The 12036-nt window shown below is 35.4% G+C and overlaps 1 protein-coding gene across 12 annotated transcripts in view; it reads left to right on the forward strand.

Annotated features, from left to right (window-relative positions):
• MARCHF6 (membrane associated ring-CH-type finger 6) overlaps window positions 1–12036 on the forward strand; it is a 45668-nt gene that overhangs the window by 8427 nt on the left and 25205 nt on the right. For all 12 annotated transcript variants that reach the window (XM_086844504.1, XM_086844569.1, XM_086845314.1 and 9 more), the window contains 6 exons: window positions 64–137; window positions 5733–5876; window positions 7257–7329; window positions 8944–9112; window positions 10493–10685; window positions 10975–11036. In XM_086844504.1, coding sequence (XP_086700630.1) covers window positions 64–137; window positions 5733–5876; window positions 7257–7329; window positions 8944–9112; window positions 10493–10685; window positions 10975–11036 — 715 coding nt within the window. The remainder of the gene's footprint in view (window positions 1–63; window positions 138–5732; window positions 5877–7256; window positions 7330–8943; window positions 9113–10492; window positions 10686–10974; window positions 11037–12036) is intronic.

A 12036-nucleotide genomic window follows, 5' to 3' on the forward strand; every position in this document is an offset into this window, starting at 1 on the left:
TTAATGGAGGGATAGGGCTGAGAGATGTATAGCATGTGTTAATGTGATCACTTTTTATTGCAGCTTAGTTCAGTGGCTTAAACACAGCAGAAAAGAATACTGTGAATTATGTAAGCACAGATTTGCTTTCACACCAAGTAAGTATGTTTTACTTGCTCCTATTTTTTTTCAGAATTTCTCTCACATAGTATCTATGAGGTGATTATTTTTTCCTTCAGTGTTGTAGATCCAAACTTACGGCATAACTTCTATATTCTTGTTTTAATTGCATTTTTTATGCATGTTGTTGCACACTTAATTGCTTAAATAATGAATAATTTGGTTCTTTTATAATCTTTTCATAATCTTGGCATTTCAGTGATTTTTTAGTTGTTAAGGAAAAATACTTTTTAGGTTTGTGTGAAAAGAAAAAAGGGAATCAAAAAAGTTTGTAGCATTTTTCTTGGGATCTAGAAAAAGATGATGAGTCATTCTCTAAGCTAAATACACGTCATATGCATGTTACTATTGATTAGAGGAAGCTTAGTTACTGTCTTTATTAACAGAGGTGTTCCTGCAGAAGTTAATTCTTTACTGACACTGCTGTTGCCAGTACAGCTTGTAATGTACTTGCAGGTTATGGACAGGAGAGAAAACTTAGTTGAGTTAATATGGCTCATTTTTCATAGAAGCTTTGAAATTTGTAATAAGGAACCACTTTGTTCCTCATGATGTAGAGTGTATCCTCCACATTCTGCCTCTAATAAAGGTCTGCTTTATCCTCTGCCATGCACTTGTCACTCCCCTGACTGAGCAGGCTCAGCTGATAAGGTTTTCTTCTTGGCTTCCCACGTTGCAGTGTGCTTTTTCCTACCTGGCTTCACACAGTGGTTAGTATGTTGGGTACCCTGCACAGATTCCTCCTACCCTTCCTACCCACTGGGTCTTGTTTCATTGTTTCCTTCACACCCAATACTTACGCAGTTAGTTTTCTTATTTTCTCTTATCACTTTTTCTTTGGAAGATAATGTGGCTGTCCAGTCTGGAAACTGGATCTGCTTGTGTGAGCAGGGAAGGAGTCACCATTGCTGGAGAGAGAATGATAAGGCAGAAAATAAAAGGGTCTTAGGTATATATATATCAGTCATCCCAAGCAATCCCAAGTTGGATCTGGCCTGTAACCATGCCAGGTGTAACACACTTTCAGATAAGTTGATTCACCATGAAATGTAGTTGAATAAACACATGCATGTAATTAATATCTGTGCTCCAGCAGACAAGCACTAACAGTGTAATAGAATATTAGTGCAGTAATATCAGCAACTCCTCTCTTGTTTAGCTTGGTTTGCTTGCTCAGGGTGTTGCTGTCATTCTGTCAAAAATGCTGACCTGCTAGTGTAACTTCTTATGTATGGAGTATTCATAAACTATCTCTAGTGCATTTATTCTCTAAGTACTGTAACATTTGGGGATTTTTTTAGCACCTGAAGTGCTAGTTTAGTTATTGTTTTGAAGGGAGGAAAAAGGAGAAGATTCAACTAGTATTTTGGCAGGAGTACAAAGGAACAAATTTTTTTTTAATAATAGCATAATTCTCTAAATGTGTTTAGTCATGTAGGTAAATTACTCGATTTCAAAAATTTTGTATTTTAAAAATAATTCCTTTTCTGCATTTCTACAAGTTAAGAATTAATACAACTATTAAAAAAGGTAGTTTTGACATTTTTTCATTGTCAAGGTACTTGTTAATTTTTAACTTGAGAGTTTTCTTCCTGAGTTTTTAAAGAGTACCTACTCTGTATTCTTTTCCTCCCCACACATGCACTTTCTCTTGTCATGTACAAGGCTGTGCTTCTATTGATGCTATACTAAACATTCATAAGCACTGGCACATTAGAGAAAGTGAGGCTGTATTTCCCAAGAAAGTGCACTTGTCAAAAATTCTCTGTTCTGTAGGAGGTAATGTTAACATAAATACTGTCAAAAACACAAATATAGAAGCAGACTAGGCTGATCTTTGTCTGAGGATTGGGATGGGTTCATTTTTGTGCTTCCTGTGCAGCTTCATTTCTGGTATGTGGTTCATACAATGTCACAAGCTTAGTTGTAAAACTGTAAAACTAAAGGAAGCCATATGAGTAGAGTGTTCCTTATCATATAATTTAGTTATTACATTATTGAAAGATGTATTAAACTGATTTATTTACCTGTTTAAAGTTTTAACACAACAGTCCATAGCTTCAGCATTTCTAGAACATCTAATTTGGAAAAATAAACTTCTGGAATAAAACACTACATGCTGGCACAGAATTCAGTGTGTCTTCTGCCAGCTTTAATGTGTAGAGTGTACACACAGCTGAGATTTATATGAATGTTATTTCCTGTATTTGTTAGAGCCATGCTTGTCTGAGAAGGAGTAGAGTTTTTCTTCTTTTACCTTACTGGTCTGAAGCAAAGTCTGCATGTGTTTGAAGGGTATAAAACACAGAAACATAGAATGGTTTGGGTTGGAAGCATCTTTTGAAGATCATCTAGTCTAACCTAAAGAATAACTCACAAGCCCTGTTTTACCAAACAATTCAATTTCACCCAGGTGCTATCAAATATATGGTTTTTACTTATGAGTTACCCAGTCTTATTTCACGATCAGTGCATGAGGATGGCTTAGGTGGCATATAAATGGCTTGCAAATCTAGTAGTAAATAAAAAATCCCTGGGTAAGAGGGTTACAAATATGATGATTCTGTGTTATAGGCTAAATGGCAGCTTCTAAAGGTTGCCTTGTGGTTTTCCTGCCTTATTTGTGTAAGAGCATATTTTTGTTATACCATCTGTTTTGGAGAAGTAAAATTAATGATTGTGTTCCTGGAAAAGTTAAGATTACAGGAAGGGAGGGGAAGGTAGAACAAACCCCACCTCCTGAAAACAGCGGAACAAAAAAAACCCACTCAATTTTAGAATTCACAACTAAATTAGGAGTTACACTGCATAGGTGTGACCTAAGTATCCAAAAAACTTTCTAGTGGCTTTTCCATAACCTGTACAGCTCAAAGAAGTTGAGCTAAACCTATGAAAAACTCAGCCAAAGTCTGTTTGAGTTTTTTGCTGTAATAGAAAAAAAGACAAGCTATTGTTTCAATTGGTCTCTAGTAGAAAGATATTTATTTGGAGGAACTGTGGTAAACAATGCAGGAATTTGGTTTCTCAAACTGTGTTAGGAAAGATTATTGGGATGGAAAATAAGGGATGGAGGTGTGGTGAGGAGGATGCACGTGCAGAAGCAAATGAGGAGGATGGATGCTGTGGTGGCAGGGGTCAAGGTCTCAGGCTGCTAAGTGGTGGGAAGTGGATAATGGGAGGTGCAGTGTGGACAGAAAATCGCACTGGATGACCGACACAGGTGAGGAGATAAGCTATGAGAATCACTGTCAGCAAGCTTCCGTGGTGCAGAGTGCTTGCACACCAGGGGTTCCTGTCATGCTAGGAATTCCTGCATTTCATGCACCTAAATGTTGCGGGACATAGAAGGATTTTACCTTATCATCATGGTATAAAGCTTCCAGTGGAAAAAGCTGTACATATTTTGAGGTGTGCACAGGACAGTACACAGGAAAAACAGCTTTCTTCCCACCCTCAGCTTGTGAAATCATCAAAAATCACTAATTTGTTAAAATTTGTGGGCTACAGCTTGTCTTCTGAATACTACCTACATTGTGCTTTTATTTGAAAAAGCTCTATTCTAACACTAAAGCCTCTAAAAAAGTGAGCATGCAAAAATGCGAACTTTTATAAGCACTTTCTGCTTTGAGGTAGAATGTATATTCTTTCTTGCAGTTCCTTGTGTGTATTCAGTAATTCCTGGAAGATGCATTTTTAATTTTTTTAAAAAAAAATTCAAATTTTTTCAGTTTAACAACTGGTCTCTAACAAATAAATCATTAATACAAAGTTAAGTGTAGTCCTTGTTGCAGTGTTGATCAAAATATATTTTTTTGAAAACAAGAAAATTCTCAGAGTATCTACTGAATTGTCTGAATGGTACCATAAATACTTAACATATATACTCTAAACAGATACTCTTTTGCACCCTTGACAGAGATTTTTTGTCTCCTGTGGCAGAAATTTTCTAGAATGTTTGTTCAGTGTGACCTGAGATCATTAGTTAGACTTTGGCTGGCATTTTCTATGGTTCCAAATTGTGTACTAAATCTGTTTCTGTAACAAGAAAATTGTAAGATCGTGTCAAGATAAGTTTGTGTCCTGCTTTCAGTTTACTGCTCTATGTTCTCAAAGCTACAGTTCCCTAGTGTTATACTTTTAGTCATTGCATTACTTCCAGTTCCTTTTCAGATACCTAGTAAATTACAAGCTTTGAAATTTCCAACCAGTAACTACTTGTCTCAGGAGTACTGTTTTGTTGTTACTTTGTGTCAGTTATAATCCACATATTGCTGAAATGCACCAGTCTCTCTCCATTTTTTGACCACTTCGGGATGTTGATACTGTTTGTCTGTGTTCTTGAGTTATCTTTGCAATTCATAAGCTGGGGGAAACAGTGGAGAGAAAATTTCTTTCTCCTGCAGAGGCTTCCTCTCTATGACTAGTAAAAGGGTAAAAGGATGATTTGCAGGTGAAGGGGCTGCAAGTAGATAGCATAAAGCAGTATTTGTTAGACTCTTAAAGGATTGCTCGAAAGGAAATTAAAACTTCTTTCTAGTTGTTCTTTCAAAAATTGAGTTTCCTTATGGAGTTAGAAGTATGTAAAGTTTTAAAAGATAGTCCGTAATGTTAAAGTCTTCAAGGACAGATATTTCCAGCATAGCAAACCTCCAGGCAGCAATGTCTTTGTGCAACTCCCGAATATAATTTATCTTCTTTATACAAATCTGATATTGATGCTGTGCATTACTACTTCTAGGTATCCATTTAAGTGTGTAGAAACTATGTAATGAAATTGCTAGATGTTTTCTAATTGTTTGCAAAAGTAGACTTCATCACTTTTTTTCTTGGCTTTTGGGTAGGGATGGGCTTATGCAACATACAGGTGTTGAATTTCAAAAGTCAAGAAGATTTAGTATTATGAAAATATCTGTGCAGTATGAGAGATTTGAATTGTGCTCTGTAATAGGAGCACCCTTAGAAGAAATTCTACAAGATATGAAACAGATATCTGTTGAAAGTCAGTCATTGTGTGTAAATTTCAATGTCTGTGGATATTTAATCAGTTCTCTTCAGTTTTCCTCCCTGTGCTGTTTTTATTTTGCTGGGTTTTTTTTTTTTTTTGGTCTGTGCTCTTGGATAGCAAGTAGAATCTAAATTACCTAGCACAAACAAATGGATAGTGTGCAAAATTGCCAATTGTTCTTGTTCCTTGTACCCTTTCCATGAACTAGGTTTATAAATAACAGAGGAATCTTTGAGGTAGTGTTGAATGAGAGTGATACTGATTTTAGAATCTGCTTTTTCTTGAGTTTATTTCAAGATAATTGGAATTTACAGTTTACAAATAAAGCTATTTTAAAAACTTCTCTTAGGTCAAAAACTGGCATGGAGCTTATTAACTTTCCCATTTCACTCAGTACACAATGAAACAAATGTGTTACGTGATTTTTTTCTTCTTTTGTTTGTTTGGAGTCATCTCTTGTGAATATAAAATATACTTATTCTTCTAGTAACTTTTGTCAGATACAAACAGTTTGTAGTTGGCAGGACTTTTACATAAATGCCTCTTTAAAGCACTCTTTTCTACACAGTTTATTCCCCAGATATGCCTTCACGGCTTCCAATCCAAGACATCTTTGCTGGACTGGTTACGAGTATTGGCACAGCAATACGATACTGGTTTCATTATACACTTGTGGCCTTTGCATGGTTGGGAGTAGTACCTCTTACTGCATGTAAGTATTAATTTCTGTACATAATACTCATATACACAGGGAAATGTGCCGCTTCCTGCAACAAAGTTTTGTGAGACCATTATTGTTTATTAAAAAAAAATTTCAAAGATGCTTTTTTATTTATTTTGACCCAGAAATTCCACCTGTTTGACTCTTAAACCAGTAGTGCAATTCAGAGAGGTGTTAAGACATAGGAGAAAATGCATGAAAGAGCTTTTAATTGTCTTATTTCAATAAAATGCCTCAATGATCTCTAAAATCTACATGGAAGGTTTTATTTTATGCCATTTATGAATATTAGGATAGAAGTGCTGTTCTATTTTTATTAACCATCTATGAATGAAAGTGCAAGGTTTTTTTAATGTGAAAAGTAAAATTCATTTACATTCATGGACAAGTTGATTTGTAAAACTCTTAAATCTCAAAATCATGTAAGTAGCAAAGGAATTCGGTGGAAAAGAGAACACACATTTAAATTACTCTAGTATCCAGTTTTAAATTTAATTTCCAAATAGAGATAGAAAATGAGCTATGGATGTTTCAACAAGCTAAGAATACACAGAAAATGGAGAAAGGCAGAAGGGGTATAGTGTTCAGTCAAGGAAATAATTGGAAGTGCATCTTTACAAACTGTACTACGCTTCTTGAACAAAAGAGCGAGAAAAATGCATCTCCCCAGACAGTTTCTCAGTATGTTCTGTGTTTCCATTTGTAGCTGGCACAGGTTTAGTTTGAGAATAGCACAATATTCTCACCTAATTTTCTGAAGTAGACCATATGCATTGATGGCCTGCTTTTTAAATACAAATCATGATAAAAAGCCAACATTTACTAGCATCAACTATTAATCCATAAAAGAGCTACTTAAAAGAGATGATAAAATGGTGATGATCCTTTCCACGTTATATCTTAACACCAGAAGTTTATACACATTCAAAATACAATTGAGCAAATTAAATGGGGAAAAATTATATCAAGGATTAATTAGATGTGAGATAATTTGGTACTGGAAGTGAAGTGTATGAGAATGTACTGAAGAAATATCACTGCAAGTATCTTTAACCTGCTTCCATATTCTTCCTTAGGCATCCATTACTGTGACCAGTGCTGGACACAGGTCTAGATGAATCTTTGGTCTAATCTAGTATGGCAGTTCTTACACTTTGAATGTGTACTTTTAAAGATGTGCAGCTAAAATACAGCTTTTTTTCCACTTGGTTGTATATGGTCTTGAATTCTGTTCATGCACTGAAAGTTGAGATTTTCTTCCATGTCATGAATTTCATTGGACACCAGGTGAAAAGAGGGTACCTGGGGTCCTTTCCAAGTGAAGCTATAGCCAAAATTGAATTTATATCAAGCTTCTGTTTATTCACTCAGGTCGTATCTACAAGTGCTTGTTTACTGGCTCTGTGAGCTCACTACTGACACTGCCATTAGATATTCTGTCCACGTAAGTACTTCAGCAGATTGATGCAAAAACCAGTTTTAGTCAGATTACCCTGAAAAAAGAAACTTTGGAACTTTGTGTCTTTTTCATCCAGTTACACTTATCTTCTACCATCTTAATTAGTAACTGCCCTTTTACCTTTGCACAACCACATGTATGGACAACACTGTTACAATAGAAATCATTTCGTTTTGGAGTTCCATTATTCAGTGTCTTTGGAGCTGAAAAACCAACTTTACAAAGCAGGCTCTGTAAAATGAATTGTTTATGAAAATTTGTATTTGATGTAAAGAAAACTTAAGCTGCAAAATTACACTTAAGAATGAAAAAAAACTCATTTCCTATGGTTTAAATCAGATACACAGTAGAATATTAAGAAGTGTGTCACTAATAATGCAATTTTCTGTTTTCTTTGTTGCATTTTTATATTTTGAATTTAATTTTATCCATTCTGAGTCTCTTATATGAGAGGGATTATTTTTTATCAGATTTCCTTCTAGCTGATACTTGTATTTTTAATGCTTCAATCACCATCTGCTATTGCACATTGTCTTTCTTTGTCCTTTTAAAATCAGTTTTGCCTAAAGAATCAGTAAATACCAAACAACAGATTTTCAAGCTGCCTTTTGCTTTCTCATTATCTTGAACGTGAGAAACTGAAACTGAGTTTAACTAGAATCACCTGTACATCAAACAAATATGTAATGAATTTTCTCTGTGATTCAACTAAGCCATCTCAACTGGGCTATTTGATTTGAGAAATTAGGTCAAGTTGCATTTAACTAATTTTCATTATTGGAGAGGAATGCTTGTTTCTGTTTAATAGCAGTATATTCCTGTAACTTCTGTAGTGTAGATTCTATTTTTATTTTTTGGGGAAGAATCTGAAGCAACTGAACCTAAGGCACCTCATGTCTATTACAGAGAAAATAGGGGAATGAAGTATTTGTCAGATTTTAATGGTGTGTGAAACTGTTTTGACATCTGTTTCCTTGGCAGAGTCAATTACAGTAGCCTCTTGTGTCACCTTTTCTTTCTAGATTTCATGTCCCCATGGTATTCACTGTGCTGTGCAAGCACAGGTGTGTAGCTTCAAGGGGGACCAGATAGAAGCTTCTTTGGAGATGGCAGAGTACTATGGTGCCATGTTTCTTACATATTTTTAAGAACATATTACAGTTTTCCAAGGAGGTACCTGAAATTAGGGATAAGAATTGCTTAAGATGCTTTTAGGTACCTCTTGAACTGCATGAAACTCTAGGTTGGCTGGCTGAACTTTGCTTTGCTGCTGCTATACAGTTATATATGACCTGATTAATTAAGATTTTTAAGTTACAGAGATAATATCTGCGGTAAAATGCTACCTGAAATGTGGAGCAGTTGAAGGGAAACCCTACAGTTCCATTCTTCTGGTTCAGGTAGCTCAGCAGATAAAATGCTTAGGTGGACCGAATATTTTGCATTTGGCCATTTAAATAAACCTGTTACTATATCAAACCATTTATGCAGTGACTATTGTGTTTCCTCTACTGTTCTGGAAGATTGTTTTTTCTGAACTACTGTAGTCTTACCAGCATAATATTGTTTGGGGTTTTTTTGTTTTGTTTTTTTTCCCAGGGAGAACTTACTGGCTGACTGTTTGCAGGGCTGTTTTGTGGTGACATGCACTCTGTGTGCATTTATCAGCCTTGTATGGTTACGTGAACAGATCGTCCATGGAGGAGCACCACAGTGGTTGGAACAAAATCAACAACAGCCGCTCAATGGTGTTGGTCAACAAAATGAGGTAGAACTTACTGCTCATTAGTTCACATTTAATTTTGAAAATGTGGATTTGAGAATAAGTACTTTATCAGAGCACAACAGTAATGTTATTTTACTTCAGGGTGTCTTTATTTGTTAGCAGAAGTTGAACATTTGTTCCTATATAAATTTGGTGACACTACTGTTCAGTTTTTGAAGTTGTTTTATTGTGTAGCATTGCATAGATTCTTATCTCTGTATCTTTACCATATTTTAAGATAATTTTATGCACATAAAGCTGAATTCTCAGGCATAGTCAATGAAGATGCAGCTTGCTTTTATTTTGTCTTTTTCATAAGTATGCTCTCCGTGAGGTAACAATTGCTCTCAAAGCAATTGAAAGTTTTGTTGACACCACTGAAGTTGAAGCTCCTCTGTCCTCTCACTCCCAACACACACATATGTACTCCTTCGGTGCTTTCAGGAGCCTTTTGAGTGGGAGAAGAGATAATATAAGCAATCCATGCATAGGGAAGAAATAATTAATAATTAATTATTAATTATTATTTCCTTTTTAGTAAATGTCAGTTTTTAAAAGAAAGAGATTCTCATCTTGATGACTGAGTTAGATTGGCCTTGAATTATTATCTTTCTAATGTAATGATAGTTTCCATGACAGAGTTCCCCTCTATTAAGCACTGGTGAGACCACATCTGGAGTGCTGTATCCAGTTTTATGGTACTCCAGTAAAAAAGAGGCATGGACAGACTGGAGTGAGTGCAGTGAAGAGCCAACAGAAATTATTAAAGCACTCAAACACCTGATATGATGAGATGCTAAGAGAGCTGGAATTGTTTAGTTTGAAAATGCGAATGCTCAGGGTGGACATTATCAGTCTGTATAAATACCTGATGGAGGGCTGTAAAGAAGGCAGAGCCAGAGCTGTCTTGCTGGTATTGAGTGACAGGACCATAGATAGTAGGCTTAAATTGAAATGCAAGAAAATTCCATTTAGATTAATAAAAAAAAAAAAAAAAGCATTTTGTTTGTGTTGGGTTTGTTTGGTTTTTTTTAGCATTTCTACTGTGATCACATACTGGGACAGGTTCCTCAGAGAGGTTGTAAAGTTTCTGCACTAACCCTGCCATAGTTGACCCTGCTTTGAGTAGTTGGGCTGGCTAAATGATCTCTAGAGGTCCTTTCCTATCTCAGCTACTTTGTAAAATTATCTGAATGTTTCTTTTCCTGTTTTTAAAGGTTTAGCAGTCCCAAGAGTAATTCTTACCTAGAAAGTATTTTATTGATTTTCTTCAATACTGTTGAGTTTCATATATATATATATATATATATATATATACACACAGGATAAAAGCATGAAAAGAGCTTGATCAATTTAACCAGGTACTAAATTCTGTTTCTACAGGCTCAGGCTGCTGTAAATGGAGGTGTTGAAAATGCTGTGCTTGATCAACCTGCTAACCCAGCTGCTGAGAATGTAGTTGTAGGTGAGAACCCTGAAATTCAAGAGGAACAAGTAGATGAAGAGGAGGAAGATAATGAAGATGAAGAGGATGCTGTAGTAGAAGATGCAGCAGATGCAAACAATGGAGCACAAGGTAACAGGTGACTTACAACGTTAATGTTCTAGTTCTTATTAAGTATAAATTAATTAGATATAGAACTGTTGTAATTGAAGGAAGCTGTGTTAATTCCCACTTCAGCTTATTTATCTTGGCTTTGCAAATTTCATGCATTTTGAGTGCTGAAGCATCTGCTTGCTGAAAAGCTGTTGGCTATTGATGAATATTGTGCACTCAAGTCTTTTTATTCATTTAGAACATAGCATAGAGAGGTTACATCTTTTGAGCGATCTAACAGCTGAAAAAATGGCCATTGTCTCCTCAGATGACATGAACTGGAATGCTTTGGAATGGGATCGAGCAGCAGAAGAGCTTACTTGGGAGCGAGTGAGTAAGAATCATTTTCTTGAATTTAATTATTCAGCCTCATACTTGAAATGATTTGTAGTATTGCTGTGTTAAAATGCATTTGGGACAGATTTGAAAATCATTCTTTTGTAAGAGCCTTTAGTGACCTAGAAAAGTTGTTACATTATAAACAAAATTTTATTATGTTTCATCTTAACCATCAAAGAAAGTATTTCTTTGATTTTAAGTCTAGTAGTATCTTACAGGTATAAAGTATAGTAGCAGTTTAAAACATGTTTTTGTAGTCTTTTCTGAAGTCTTCCACTTAGTAAGGTGTAGAACTGACTTGCAGCTTGCTTTGAGGACACTGGGCCAGATTACGAGTGCACATATGTTGCATTAGATATAGTTTAATGCTTAATTTTTGTATTCGGGAAAGCATTGGACTAAGGAAGAGAGAAATGGAAGTTTAGGTTTCTTTGCAAAAATCAAATGTGTTTCTCTAAAAATAATGGAGCATTTTAGTGTAACATGGTTTCTGTATTGTTTATGGATCTTCCATAACTAGAGCATGACCTGCATGTACACTGTAATCATGGAGTAGTGTAGAGGCCTAAGAATTAGGTTTTTGTAGCTGGTCTAGAAGTAGCCAACATCTGAGTTCAAAGCTCACCATATGCAGCAAAATGTGCCTGAAGGTAGGGTGCAGCAGCTTCATGTTATTTACCAGCATCATTACTAAGCTGTGGTATAGTTGTTGCCTCAGTTGCAGGGTAGCAGAAATACTTTTCTCCTCATGAGTGGCTCATCTTGATATTTGTTTTGTATCTACTGAAAGCTTCTTAGTGTGTTTTGAAAGATATTTAATGAAAAATGATATACAAAAGTTCAGGTTCCTGAACCATTCTGGTTTTTTTTCCAGGATGAAAGTGTTGTATTTCTGAACACAATTTATTTGCTAGAAAGTGCTGATATGTTCCTAACCAATGATATTTTGTTGTCTCTTCATTAATATAGAAGTCAGTTTCAGCATACACTT

Source organism: Cyanistes caeruleus, chromosome 1, assembly GCF_971803275.1.
Source record: "Cyanistes caeruleus chromosome 1, bCyaCae1.hap1.1, whole genome shotgun sequence".
Classification (NCBI taxonomy): Eukaryota; Metazoa; Chordata; class Aves; order Passeriformes; family Paridae; genus Cyanistes; species Cyanistes caeruleus.